The sequence below is a fragment of the Catharus ustulatus genome, chromosome 1, assembly GCF_009819885.2.
Source record: "Catharus ustulatus isolate bCatUst1 chromosome 1, bCatUst1.pri.v2, whole genome shotgun sequence".
Taxonomy (NCBI): domain Eukaryota; kingdom Metazoa; phylum Chordata; class Aves; order Passeriformes; family Turdidae; genus Catharus; species Catharus ustulatus.
In genome coordinates, this window is record NC_046221.1 from 165,622,860 (window position 1) to 165,637,240 (window position 14,381).

General features: G+C 55.9%; 1 protein-coding gene across 15 annotated transcripts in view; it reads left to right on the forward strand.

Moving 5' to 3' along the window:
• Positions 1–14,381, forward strand: part of SCRIB (scribble planar cell polarity protein) — a 94,126-nt gene that overhangs the window by 73,271 nt on the left and 6,474 nt on the right. For 7 of the 15 annotated variants that reach the window (XM_033086660.1, XM_033086712.1, XM_033087031.1 and 4 more), the window contains 11 exons: positions 431–556; positions 2,123–2,236; positions 3,317–3,364; positions 3,538–3,703; positions 4,690–4,858; positions 6,079–6,168; positions 7,605–7,784; positions 10,840–10,992; positions 11,661–11,800; positions 12,145–12,182; positions 12,992–13,066. In XM_033086660.1, the coding sequence (XP_032942551.1) occupies positions 431–556; positions 2,123–2,236; positions 3,317–3,364; positions 3,538–3,703; positions 4,690–4,858; positions 6,079–6,168; positions 7,605–7,784; positions 10,840–10,992; positions 11,661–11,800; positions 12,145–12,182; positions 12,992–13,066 (1,299 nt within the window). The remainder of the gene's footprint in view (positions 1–430; positions 557–2,122; positions 2,237–3,316; positions 3,365–3,537; positions 3,704–4,689; positions 4,859–6,078; positions 6,169–7,604; positions 7,785–10,839; positions 10,993–11,660; positions 11,801–12,144; positions 12,183–12,991; positions 13,067–14,381) is intronic. The other 8 variants (XM_033087038.1, XM_033087056.1, XM_033051037.1 and 5 more) reach the window with 5 other exon arrangements.

Genomic DNA, 14,381 nt, shown 5'->3' on the forward strand with positions numbered 1-14,381 from the left:
AGATGCTTTGTTCACTCCCACACAACATCCAGCAGTGATGGTGACACCTAGGACAAGTTTTACACTCTTGCCTGTGCTCAGTAACCGCGTTTCTCCTCAGAGCCCTGACTCAACAGCTTCTGCCAGTTCCCATTCCTGACTGACATTCCCTACTTCCAGCCCTGGTGCTCACACCTTCCCAGCATTTACCATACCCTGCAAGCCCCTGCAGCTGCTGCTGGTGCTTCCTTTGTCCTGGCCCTCTCTGTAATCCACTGGTGCTGTGTAACCCCTCCTGGCTGAGGGAACAAGTGGGGGTGCATGGATGGCATGGGTTTGTTTATTCACCTGCATGGCAGACAGCTCACTGCCCTAACTGCTCCTTTCTCTTCTCTCTTTCTCCCTCCCCCTTTCCTCTGCCCTCCCCTCCTGTGCCGGGCCCCTGGAGCAGACCAAGCCTGGCGTGATCCAGCCCCTGTCCCGCGTGCGAGCGAGCGCCGCGCCCCAGCGGGCAGAGCAGGGGGACAGCCCCAACCCCTTCCAGCAGCCCGAGCCCAGCTTCAGGACCCTCAGCTCTGTAAGTGGCTGGGCTTCCCTCCCCAGAGTGTGTGTGTGCCGGGGAGCTGTGGGGCAGGACACCCTCACTGCCTGGGGAGACTGTGCCTGACACCCTCCCAGGGTGACTGTGAGCCTGACACCCTCCCAGGGCTGGGGCTGGTGCAGTCCCTGCTCCTGTCTGAGCTCCCTGAGAAGGGATCCTCACTCCTCACAGCTCAGTGCATCCCTCATTTCTCCCCAGTTCCCCCATGTCTCTCTGAACTGTCCCAGCTGTCAGCAGTGCTGAAGCTTTTGTGGCCAAAATCCCCAGAGCAGGTGCAGGTTTAGAGTTGTATTTGTGAGCTGCTGAGTTCTGTGGAGACATAAATCTTACAGAACTTTGGTAGATGCCTGGCACCTTGGAGCAAAAGCTGATGCCATCCTGCTGATGGGTTTCATGGTTTGCAGAATGATTGGTTTTCAAAGGTTCAAGCTCCTTGGGCCGCTTGTTGATGGGAGAGAAAAGTTCAGGTATTTTGGTCTTTGCCATGATGGAATACATCCCTTCAGTATAAAAGTGGAAGGAATAGTGAAAGGTGTCCCTGCCCATGCAGGGGGAGGGACTGGATGAGCTTTCAGTCCCTTCCCACACAAACCATCATGAATTCCATGAAATTCATGGTGCAGTGTGATACCAAAACAGAGACAGATTTGCAGGCAGACAGCTGTACAGAATCCATGGAACTGCACAGGGTTCACACTTACCAGCCTCTTCTGATCTCACTGTGCTGTGCTTCAGCCCAGGCAGGAGCATCATTACAGCATTATTTACCCCAATCCAGGACTGAGGAGCTGGATTGGTGCAGCTGGAGGGATGAACAGCTCACGGGGTTGCCTTGCAGCAGAAGGAAAGCTGTGGTGTCATCCCCAGCCCTTCCATCTCTGAGATGCTCTGAGCAGGTCACCAGTGGTGGCAGGAGGGGAAGGGACCTGCAAGGACAGTGAGAAGCTGTAGGAAGGTCCCCTCAGACCTTGTCAGATGTTTCCCAGTAAGTGTAATTCTGCAGGGGGAAGATTTGAGATGAGAGCAGATCTCCACATCTCAGATGCTGGAGTCACAGGGTGGTTTGGGTTGGGAGGGACCTTAAAGACAAGGACACTGGAGGGAATTTTGTTCAGCCCTAAACAGAAGTCAGAGTCAGTGTGTAGCTGTCCTGTCCTAGCCCAAAAAACCCTGACTCAGGCAGGCACTTGCTGGTTGAATTGGGTGGAAATCCTCCAGGGCTGGGACAGCAGCGAGCCCTTGGCCAGAGGATCTGTCACAACACTCCCATCATGTCACTGAAGATCTGTGCCACCAAAATCCATTCCTTCAGCATGCAGGGAACAGAGCAGGGCTGTGACCTGTGCTGCTGTGTCCAGTGTGTGTGCAGTGCTCTGCTCCTCGTGTTCCTGCCAAGGCTCAGGAGCAGCCTTGTTCCTGACGTGTCCCTCACATGTTCCTTGTGTGTTCCCCACACGTTCCTTTCCATGCCCACTCTGCAGCCAGGAGCTGGGCTGTGTTGTCCCCAGCTGTGCTCACCTCTGCTCCTGTCTGTCCCTGTAGCACAAACCTCGGCCACCGTCGCCGCCCTCCCCTGACGAGGTCCCCATCAATGTCAAGCAGGCCTACAAGACGTTTGCAGCAGTGCCCCTGTCCCAGCCCCTGCTGGGGTCACAGGTAACTCCAGCCAGGTGGGAGCAGCCCAGGGGGCACAGGGGGAGCAGGGGGATCGGTTCCCTCCAGAGAAGGCTGCTGTGCTGAGCTCCTGGGGGAGCTGGAGTGTGCTGGTGATGCAGGTGCTCGTCCTGACTGGGTCAGGTCCTGGCAGCTCACAGGATCTCAGCATTGTTGTTCTCCCCAGACACTGGGATTTACAGCCATGCTGGTCTCATGCAAAGGAACTCTGAAATTCCAGACTTCAGGCTAAACCTGTGCTGAGACATTTTTTAATGGATTTTGATCTTCATTGGAACTCTCTTCCTTTCCCCTCCATCTAGCTGAGTCCTGGGACAGTCCAGGCTAGGTCAGGCTTTGGAGGTCGTTGCCTCAGACCCCCCTGCAAAGGCAGCCTTGGATGTTAGAATCCTGGAACATCCTGAGTTGGAGGGGACCCACAAGGATTGTTGGAATCCAGGCCAGGACACCCCCAGGAATCCCACCATGGGTCCAAGAGCATTGTTCAAATGCCTCCAGAGCTGTAGGAGGTTGCTCAGGCAGATCCACTCCAGTTCTGAGTTCTGAATTAGTTTTTGGAGTGTGTTTGGATAAAGCCAGAGGTCGTGTTGCTCTCTTTTTGTGGGTCCTTTCAGTTTGTCTAATTATAAAATCTTCCATAACTTGTCTGCAGTTCTCAGTTTACCCCTATGCATTCACAGATGGATTTTGGGGATCGCTTTCTTCCCCCTGTGGTTGTGTTCATCCAATATTCTGTTATTCATCCCAGTAAATACAGATGTCATTCTTTCTCATGGCATCTCTGCTTCTTTAAAGTAAACTTTGGGTGGTTTTGTCTTTGATGTGAGCTCCCACCAGCTCCTGTTTTGTGCCTGTTTCCCGTGGTTTTCAGTTTGTGCCCTTTCAAAAGTTGTCACACCTGGTTCTGTTTGACATAAATCCTCGTGGCCATTGCTAAACCTGGTTAAATCTGAATTCTGGGACAGTTCCAGGAGCCTGTGTCAGCTCCTCTGGCCTTGGGGACACATGGCTGGGGAGTGGCTGGAAACTTCCCTTGTACAACATGCTTGTTTCTGTTCTCAGGAGCTGTCTGGTCAGAGCAGCACAGAAAACACTAGGATGGCCTCGGAGGTGAGTGCAGGAAAGGTGGGATGGGGAAATGGGGGAATGGGATCACAGTGTGGGAGGGCTGGGGAGGAGGAGAGTGGGGGCAGCTCCAGGGTAAGGCTTGGGGGGACATGGGGAGGGTGCCCATGGGCAGTGCTGTGGGCAGTGGGGACTGGGCAGTGCTCTGTCTCTTGCAGGTGGCCGCACTCAGCCCTGGGGGACAGCACAGCCCTGAGCAGAGATCCTTCCGTGAGAGGCAGAAGTATTTTGAGATCGAGGTGAAGCAGCAGCACCTGGACAAGCCTCCCAAGCGCGTGTCCTTGGTGGGGGAGGACGACCTGAAGAAAATGAAGGAGGAGGAAGGTACGTGGGGATGTGTGCACACGAGTGTGTCCTGTTAAGTGATTCCTTTTCCTGGGGGCTCAGTGTTAAACCCTGCCCAGAGTTTAACATCTTGGGGGCTCAGTGTTAAACCCTGCCCAGAGTTTAACATCCTTGGGGACTCAGTGTTAAACCTGCCCAGAGTTTAACATCCTGGAGGGCTCAGTGTTAAACCCTGCACAGAGTTTAACGTCCTGGGGGCTCAGTGTTAAACCCTGCCCAGAGTTTAACATCCTGGAGGGTTCAGTGTTAAACCCTGCCCAGAGTTTAACATCCTGGGGGCTCAGTGTTAAACCCTGCCCAGAGTTTAACATCCTGGGGGTTCAATGTTAAACCCTGCCCAGAGTTTAACATCCTGGGGGCTCAGTGTTAAACCTGCCCAGAGGAACCATCCTGGGGGGCTCAGTGTTAAACCCTGCCCAGAGTTTAACATCCTAGGGGCTCAGTGTTAAACTCTGCCCAGAGTTTAACATCCTGGGGGCTCAATGTTAAACCCTGCCCAGAGTTTAACATCCTGGGGGCTCAGTGTTAAACCCTGCCCAGAGTTTAACACCCTGGGGGCTCAGTGTTAAACCCTGCCCAGAGTTTAACATCCTGGAGGGTTCAGTGTTAAACCCTGCCCAGAGTTTAACATCCTGGGGGCTCAGTGTTAAACCCTGCCCAGAGTTTAACATCCTGGGGGTTCAATGTTAAACCCTGCCCAGAGTTTAACATCCTGGGGGCTCAGTGTTAAACCTGCCCAGAGGAACCATCCTGGGGGGCTCAGTGTTAAACCCTGCCCAGAGTTTAACATCCTAGGGGCTCAGTGTTAAACTCTGCCCAGAGTTTAACATCCTGGGGGCTCAATGTTAAACCCTGCCCAGAGTTTAACATCCTGGGGGCTCAGTGTTAAACCCTGCCCAGAGTTTAACACCCTGGGGGCCCAGTGGCTGCTTTGAGCTCTGAGCTGACACCTGTCTCCCTCGCAGCCCGCAAGCTGCAGCAGCAGCGAGCCCTTCTGCTGGAGGAGGAGGCTGAGGAGGAGGAGGAGGAGGTGAGGCAGGCGCCCGAGGCTCTGCAGTCCAGCGTCATCATCGAGGGCGTGGAGTACAAGGTGGAGAGGCTGAACGGGAGGAGCAGCCAGGCTGCAGCAGCTCGGTAAGGCAGAGCCTCGCCCCCATCCACCCCATCCAGACTGTCCCTGCCATGCTCAGGGAAGGTTTCTTCCCAAAAAAGGCCAAGTTATCCAGCTCCCTCTTTTCAGGGAGCAGCTCCTTCAAGGACATGTAGAGGGGTTGATTTTTAGAGGCTTCAAGGCACTAAAACAGGTTTGGGGTTTTTTTTTAGGCTTTTGTTTCCCAGTTCTCTGGCACTTGGCCTCCAGGTTACCTTGATGTTTTTTTCCTAATTCTTGGGCATAGAACTGAGGAATGAGAACAGGGTTTTCAAAGGCTGCAGATAAACCAGGAATGCACCAGGGTAAAGCTGAAGCTGTTATTACCTTTGAAGTCTTTGGGACAGACATTCCCCTCTCCACTTTTGGAACACACCCTGGCACGTGGAATCTCATTTCTCTCTGTTGTTTCTGCCCAGTCTCAGTTGAGGAATTCTCACATAGTGATGCCCTGAGACTTTGCTTGCCCCTGCTGTGTGAGGCAGCTCCAAGGAGGAGAGCAGTCACACACAGCTCCTTGGCTCTCTGGGAAGTCCCACTTATCCCTCCTGTTTTCATACTGGGACATGGGATGCTGAAGGACAGGAGGGCTGGATCCAGCAGGTGACTTTCAGTTGTTTTTTATTCCTGCTGGAATGCAGGGGAGGCAGTGGAAGAGACTGAGGTTGTGTTTCTTGAAATAACCTTTGTCATGCTGGAAGAGCAGTAAAAGTCAGGGCTGGGGCCACCCCCAGCACTCCCTGTCAGGTTCCAGCCCTCAGAGCCCATCCTGTGGAAGAACTTGTAATAATAAATTAATGGAGGTGTAAAATCAGGACAGGTGACTGGTGTTCTCAAGGATGAATCTCTCTTGGGCCCCTCTGTTTGGAATTTGTGCCACATCTAACAAAACCAAGCCTGAGGTCCAAGTTCCCAGGGTAAGATCCAGAGGAAAAGAAAGCCCAACAAAATTTTTATTAGAAAAACTGAGGAAAGACTTGTTTGTGTGAATGAATGAATGTGTTAGTGGCTGGCTGACCTCCAGCTGCAGGAAATGAGCTCTGATATTCATGGGGATGTTCAGAGATGCCCACAGCAGTGTTCACAGCAGTGGGCATGGCTGTGCCTTCACCCTGGAGCAGTTGTTGCTGTCTCAGGACCTGTCCCAGCCCTTGCTGGGTGTGCAGTCTGTGGTGCTGCAGCTCACAGGGCTTTTCTCTCCCAGGCCCTCGGAGCTCAGTGAGAACAGCAGCTCACAGAGGAATTCCCTGGAAGAGGGGATCAAGTCTGAGCACAGAACCAACTCCATGTCAGGGTGAGTGGGGCAGGGGCTGGGTGGTTCCTCCTTTTTGAGCAGCCAGGGGCTGCAGACAAGGATTTGGGGAGGAAGGGAAGCTGATCAGAGCCACATTCATGGAATGCAGCATGGCTTGGGTCTGATTGCAGCCCCCTGCCCTTGGGGGTTGCTCCAGGACAGTCCAAGCCCCGTCCAGCCAGAAATTCCTTACGAGAAACGTGCCTGTGTTCAGAGCTGGCACTGAGCAGTGGTGAGAGCTGCACTGCAGGCAGGTGAGGGCTCTGCAGACAGGTGAGCTGACATTGCAGTGATGCAGGTGAGCTGTACAGACAGGTGAGGGCACTGCAGACAGGTGAGCTGACATTGCAGTGATGCAGGTGAGCTGTACAGACAGGTGAGGGCACTGCAGACAGGTGAGCTGACATTGCAGTGATGCAGGTGAGCTGTACAGACAGGTGAGGGCTCTGCAGACAGGTGAGGGCACTGCAGACAGGTGAGCCAGCACTGCAGACAGGTGACCCTGTCCCTCTCCTGTCCCTGCTCTGCAGACAGGTGACCCTGGCCCTCTCCCTGTCCCTGCTCTGCAGACAGGTGACCCTGGCCCTCTCCCTGTCCCTGCTCTGCAGACAGGTGAGCTCAGCAGACAGGTGAGTGAGCTGTGCAGACAGGTGACCCTGGCCCTCTCCCTGTCCCTCCTCTGCAGACAGGTGAGGGCACTGCAGGCAGATGAGCTCTCCAGACAAGTGAGGGCACTGCAGACAGGTGAAATGACACTGCAGTGATGCAGGTGAGCACTGCAGACAGGTGAGCTGTACAGACAGGTGAGGGCACTGCAGACAGGTGAGGGTACTGCAGACAGGTGAAATGACACTGCAGTGATGCAGGTGAGCACTGCAGACAGGTGAGAGTGCTGCAGACAGGTGAGCCAGCACTGCAGACAGGTGAGCTCTGCAGACAGGTGACCCTGGCCCTGTCCTGTCCCTGCTCTGCAGACAGGGGATCTCAGCAGACAGGTGAGGGCACTGCAGACAGGTGAAATGACACTGCAGTGATGCAGGTGAGCTCTGCAGACAGGTGAGCTCTGCAGACAGGTGAGATGATACTGCAGTGATGCAGGTGAGCTCTGCAGACAGGTGAGAGCTCTGCAGACAGGTGAGGGCACTGCAGACAGGTGAGCTCTGCAGACAGTGACCCTGTCCCTCTCCTGTCCCTGCTCTGCAGACAGTGACCCTGTCCCTCTCCCTGTCCCTGCTCTGCAGACAGTGACCCTGTCCCTCTCCTGTCCCTGCTCTGCAGACAGGTGACCCTGGCCCTGTCCCTGCTCTGCAGACAGGTGAGCTCAGCAGACAGGTGACCCTGTCCCTCTCCTGTCCCTGCTCTGCAGACAGTGACCCTGTCCCTCTCCTGTCCCTGCTCAGCAGACAGGTGACCCTGTCCCTCTCGTGTCCCCCCAGGCTCTCCCCCCTGGACCCCGGCGCCCCGGTGCGCACGGCCAAGGCCGAGCGGCGGCAGCAGGAGCGGCTGCGCGTGCAGAGCCCGGAGCTGCTCAGCGCCCAGGACAAGGACAAGGAGCTGTCCCCAGCAGAGCGCCGGGCACTGGAGGCAGAGAAACGAGCCATGTGGAGGGCAGCACGGTGAGCCAGAGCCCCTGCGCCCCGGGGCAGGGCAGGGGAGCTCCTGTGTGTGGGGTATAAATGGAATAAAAGCAGGGGTGAGCAGACCCAGGTGTGAGGGAGGCTGTAGGAGCTGTTCACTGGTGGCCTGGCTGAGCCTGTCAGCCCAGGGGAGCAGGGAGAGCTGCAGTGAGCACAGCCCAGCTGTGTGCCCTGCTGGGCGTGGCCCTTCCCTCAGTGCACCATTCCCACCTTATTCCTAACCCGTGCCAAATGTGTCACCGAAGCTGCAAGGTCACACGTCCAAATGAGAAATGGGATTTTGTATTTCCAGTGGTGCTGGGCTGGAAGTTGTGCTGCAGCCAAGACACTGGCAGGATCAGGCCATTCCCATCCTTACCCACATGAGCTGTTCCATCAGCAATGAGATTGTTCTGGAAGGAAGAAAACTTCATCATGCAAAACTTAATACTTGAAGCTAGTCCAGACATTTACTGTGTCATAGAATTCCCTCCTGCTCCTATGGATAGTTTTTCTTCTGATGTTCCTGTAGGACACTTTCAAAGGACAGTCTGAGCTGTCTCCTCTGGGGTTTGGATGAGGCTTGGAGAGGAACAGGGCTTTAGATAAGACTGGAGGGATCACTGTGAGCAATTCCAGTGTTTGTGCTTGGCATGGATGGTGATGGGGCTGTTGCTCCTGGGGAGGGTCTGAGAATGGAGAACTGCAAAGAGATCCTCAGTGAGAGCTGGGCTGATGTTCTGGGGCTCTGAGCAAGTTTTCTCTGAGCTGCTTTTCACAGAATCTCAGGGTGGTTCAGGTGAGAGGGACCATCAAGCCCATCCAGTGCCACCCCCTGCCATGGGCAGAGACCCCTTCCAGTGTCCCAGGCTGCTCCAAGCCCATCCAGCCTGGCCTGGAACACATCCAGGGATGGGCAGACACAGCTCTGGGCCCCTGTGCCAGGCCTGCCCACCCTCACAGGGAAGGATTTCTTCCCAAGATCCCCTCCAGCCCTTTTTCTGCAGTGGGAAGCCATTCCCCCTGTGCTGTCACTCCAGGTCTTTGTCCAAAGGCTCCTTCCAGCTGGCTTGGAGCCTCTTTAGGGACTGCCTTGCTCTGCCATGTCCTTCCTTACGAGGTTGGAGAGACCACCAAGTTCCTGCAGGTGCTTGGAGAGGGCTGGAATCACATCTCAGTCTCAGGAAAGGCTGTCCATGTGGAATGGTGCCAGAAGCAGCCACCAGTGTGATACTGTGCGAGCACCACAGTGCCAGACATCCTGCACAGACTTTTCTTGGTCTGTGGACCTTCTGCCAGGCCTCTCCTGGATATGCAGATCCCTAGTGCCCCATCTGCCATCCCTTCCCACTGACAGGGGTTTCACTGCCCAGGGACGTTCCTCTCGTGATGGGGAAGGGATGGCACCTGTCACCCATCGTTCTGACACCTCTCATCCATCATTCTGGCACCTCTCACCCATCATTCTGACATCTCATCCATCATTCTGACATCTCATCCATCATTCTGGCACCTGTCAGCTCTGCCCCATGCCCAGCCATCAATGTACCAAGGGATGCAGTAGCAGAAGCTTTGCTGAAGATGGGTGTCAGAAGGACAAACAGGAGTTTGTCCATGCAGAATTCCAGAAGCAGAGTGTGCAGGGACACTGCTGCTGTCCCACTGCAGCTCCAGCCCCAGGACTCTTCCAGAACCAGCAGATAAATCTGGGAAGTGCTGGGAGGGGAGAGGATGCTCCCAGCTGATGTGATGATGTGATTTGCTCCAGTAGTGTTTCTGCTCATCTGCCCAGCTGGGACTTGCTCAGGGCACAGTAGAAGTTTCACATGGCACTTTGGGAGGGTTGGTGAGTGTGGAGCACAGGGTTTCTCCAGTGTGGGCAGAGGAGAGATCTCCCATCCCAGCCCTTCACTCTGTCCTAAGTGTGTTTTGTCCATGGAAAATGAGGCTGGCAAAAGGAGCCTTCCTGAGGAGGGAATGCCTGTCAGGGAGAAGCCCTGTCCCCCCTGTGCTGCAGGGACATTCTGCACTGCCCCACGTTCTCTCCACGTGCCCTGGGCTCGCTCCTCCCTTTCTAATCTCCTGTCTTCTGCTTCTTTCCAGTTCTCTGCTCTGTGCTGTCACTGTGACCCCATCAGTTTGCACCTCCTTGGGCTTCCCTTGTTGTCCCTGTGTCATCAGTGCTCTGCAGGATGTGATGCCCTCCTTCCCCCAGCACCCCTGGGCTCTGTGGAGACACACACAGAGTTCTGGGCACACACAGCCCCTGGCAGGGCTCATGGAACCAGGGAATAGCTTGAGGGGGACGGGACCTTAGAGCTCAGGCAGGGTCAGCTCCCACCATCCCAGGCTGCTCCAAGCCCTGTCCAGCCTGGCCTGGGACATTCCAGGGGAGGGGCAGCCACAGTGCCAGTGCCAGGGCTCTGGTGCACACTGAGGGCCAGGTGCCCAGCCAGACCCTCGAGCATTTTGGCATCTTTCCTCCCTCACACACTGCTTTGGGAAACACTCACCCTCAGTTACAAATGTCCCAGCACACAAACTGTGTGTCAGGTGCTTGTGTTCCCTTCCCCGTGGTCCCCCAGGTGCAGGGAGCACAGGAGCAGTGTCCCTGTCCCAGGAGGTGCAGGGAGCACAGGATCAGTGTCCCCAAGGTGCCTGGAACACAGGATCAGTGTCCCTGTCCCAGGAGGTGCAGGGAGCACAGGATCAGTGTCCCCCAGGTGCATGGAGCACAGGATCAGCCCTGGGGCTGCAGTTCCTGGTCCCCTCCCAGCCCATGGGGAAGGCTGTGGAGGCTCTGATGTTCCCAGGCACGATCCCAGATTGCTCCCAGGGGTTCCTGCTGCCTCAGCAGTGGCCAGGGTTGGGCAGGATCAGCTCTGGGGCCCAGTGTAGCCAAGGCTGCCCCGTGTCAGACCTGTGCTTCCTCTCTTCAGGGTATGTTCCTGTGTCTGTTTCTTTCTTTTCCTGTTCTTGTCTGCTGCAATGTTCATCACCATCATCTCTTCCTCCTCCTCCTTCTCCTCTTCCTTCTCCTGCTGCTCCTCCTCAGATCCTCAGCTCTTGAAGACAGTATTAAACAGTACGAGCAGGATCTGGCCAGGAAGCTGTACCAGTCCCGGCAGTGGGCTCCTGCTCCCGGGGCCAGGGCTAGCCCAGTGCAGAGCCACGCCTCGAGAATGCCCGGGTCAGGAGGCCAATCCAGGTGTGCACCGCCCCGTCCCCACGGCTGCATGCTCCTGTCTGTGTCCCCGTGCCCCAGCTGGGGCAGGAGGACTGGGGAGTGGTCCCTGAGGACAAGGGGGGACGCTGGGGCTGTCTGATGGGGAGAGAGGCACAGCCTCTGAGGGCTGCTCCCACTTTTCCACAGCTGCTTCACAGAGTCCCAGAGTGGGGTTGGAAGGTGCCTTAAGGATCATCTTGTTCCCCCACCGTGGGCAGGGACACCTCCAGCAGACCAGGCTGCTCAGGGTCCCGTCCAGTCTGGCCTCCCATGAGCTCCTGGTGGCCGAGGAGGGTGCAGGTGCAACCCTGAGCACAGAGGAGAGTAAAGCCCCCGAGGACTGGTCCTGCTCGAGTGTGATCCTTGCAGCTCTGTCCCCAGCTGGGGTCACTGTCCTGTCACTGTTGGTCACTCCAGGACTGCCCACAGCTTGTCAGGGTGTTGATCCATAGCTTGAGGCTGTTGGGCACACGTGGTGACACGAGTGTTTGGGGATGGCAGCAGCCCAGCTGTCCTGCCTGCCTGGGGACCCTCGGGGGCTCTGCTGCAGCCACCTGTGAGAGCCCTGGCACTGCCCTGCACACAGGTGGCACCTGTCCCCTCTCAGGGCACTCACTGACGGCTTCTTCTCCCCACCCCTTGCCGAGCAGGATGAAATCACTGGAACAGGATGCTCTGAAGGCCCAGATGGTCATTGCCAAGTCCAAGGAGGGGAGGAAGCGCAGCACCCTGGAGCAGCTGGCAGAGTCCCCCTCGCCCGCCCCGACGCCGTCCCCAACGCCGCTGGAAGGTACAGGACAGCTGCTGCTGCTGCTGCAGGGAGCCAGCAGGGCTCCAGCAGGGCTCCTGCAGCCTCTCCTGCTCACAGCCACAGCTGTGGGAGGCAGTTCCCTCCTGCAGCCTGCTTGGAGGGCCCTGGGGGCTCACCTGTGATAGCACCTGAGCTGGAGGTCAGGCTCCAGGGAAGGAGGGCGGGGACACAACATCCTGGTTTTGTGCAAAAGCACCAAGGAGGGGTTTGCTGGGAGGGCAGGAGGTGTCCTCACACTGAAATGCTGCTGAGGAAGGAGCTGTGAGTGTCACTGTCACTCAGCCAGGCTGTCCCTAACTGTGCTTTTCTGTCTCCTCTTGCAGACTGCAGCCCCAGGAACGTCACTTCCCCAGGAAGGCTGGTACGATACTCTCTGCTTGCCTTTTTCACCTTCCCTCAATCCTGGGATTCCCTGGTTCCTCAGCTGTGCCTGGGAGCCCTGGGTCCCCACTCAGTCCTTGAGCCAGGCCTGGCTGCAGGGTGCAGGGGATGGGGAGGGGTCAGTGCATGGAGCTTGGCCAAATTCCTGCTTAAAGGCGCCTCCCTTCGTGTGACATCTGCTTTCTGTTCCCTGCTTTCTCATCCCTACCATGCTTCTTCCCCTCCTTGTTCAGAAAGCCTTTCCTGAGGTTCAGAAAGCCTTCCACTTCACTTCAGGGACTTTGGCCCTGTATTTCCTCCACAGCACAAAACAGACCTTCAAGGCAATCAGCATTTTCCTTTTCCTAAGCCTGAGTTAATGCCATGGGACATTGTTGCACAGAGCTGTAAGGATTGGTGAGACAGACCAGGACCTTGTCCTGCCAGGTCACACCATGTGCAGCTCTGGACTCAAATTCTGCCCCAGCTATCAGAAATCTTGCCATGAATTTCCCCCCAGAACAGGTTTCCTGCCTGACTTGGTGTGCATTGGGATTTCCCTGGAGCACATGGAGTTTCTCTGTGGCTCACACCCCTGTCCTGGCAGCAGAGGAGCTCCCAGGGCTGTGTCCCAGGGATGCCCCGTGTTCCAGGCTCTGTCCAGGCACTGCTGCCTCTCCCTCAGGATGTCCCTCTGCTGCTGCTGTGATCTCTGTGATCTCACACTGCTCAGCTTGCTGCTGCTCCTCCATCCGTTCCTGTCCCCTCACTCTCTCTTTTCTGTTTCTTCCCTCCTGCTGTCCCTTCTAGTCAGTGTCTGAAAAGAAGTTTGACTACCGGGAATTTGCTGCTATTCCTTCCTCCAAACCTGTTTATGAAATCCAGGTATAAACTGCATGCTGAGCCACCTGCAGGGCTTGGTTTGGTGGAAGAGCTGAGGCTGAGGGATTTGGGAACCCCTCTGCCTGTGCAGGGGCAGTGACACCAGTCTTGCTGAAAACTGAGGGGTTACTGGAGGCTTCACCAAAGTGGATTTAGGAAAAAGGTCCAGATGGTTGTAAAAATAATGGCAAAAGCTTTGCAGATATAAAACATCTGCATCTTCACCAGAATGGCTCCTGAAATATTTTTAAGTGAAGGATGAGAACTAAAAGGGAAGGAAAAGAGAAATGATGGCTGGCAAATGCCAGTTGGAGCAGATGTGGTTTCCAGCTGGGATGTGTCTGGTGTCCTGCCCGAGGAGCAGCTGAGCTTCTCAGGCTGTAGTTCTGCTGTGAACACCTGGTCCTGGGAGTGAATGCCCTGGTGAGCTGCTGCTCCTTCTAAAATGGCCTGTTTTAATCTGCTCTGTCATGGAATGCCAGCTCTGGAGTGATCCTGACCCCTGGCTCTGCTCTGGGGCCCTCTGGAACCAATCTCCTGTGGCTGGGAGCTGTGACTGCCTGGCTCATCACTGATGGTGTTTGTGCCAGCAGAATTGAGCAGGCACCCTGTGTCTGAATGGCTTCAGGTGGGTTTTTAGCTCTGGATACAGACCATGAAGCAGAGACCTGTGCATGGAGAGCCTGCCTCACTGGGGCCACAAAATCCCAGGCTGTGTCATTCCAGAGACAGGCTGGTGTGGCAGAGCTGCAGTCTGGGGCTTCTCAGGCAGTTTTACTGTGTTTGGTGTCTGTTCTTCACTGACACCTGTCCCTTGGGGTGTTGCTCTGCTCCTGGAAGGCATTCATCCTTTTCTTGGAGTGCCTTCCTTTGGGATGTGCCCTCTCCAGGTTCTGTTCCAGGCCAGGTTCTGTTCTGATGGCAGCTCCAGACCACCCAGATTTCCCCAGGTGCAGCCCTGGCTCTTCACACAGCTCAGGGAGCCTCAAAGGAGGTGTCTGTGGGCCTCTCAGCAGAACAGAATCCCAGAATCCTGGAATGCTTTGGGTTTGGAGGGACCTTAAAGCTCATCCCATCCCACCCCTGCCATGGCAGGGACACCTTCCCCTGTCCCAGGTGTCCCAGCCCCAGTGTCCAGCCTGGCCTGGGACACATCCAGGGGCAGCCACAGCACTCACAGGGAAGGATTTCTCTCTCATGTCCAACATGAACCTCCCCTCTTTCAGGTTAAAGCCTTTTCCTTCACTCTTCACACTTTGTGCCTCTTGTGTTCCTGCCTCTCCTCCTCCAGGGCAGGCAGGGGGTGCTGGACTCAGGG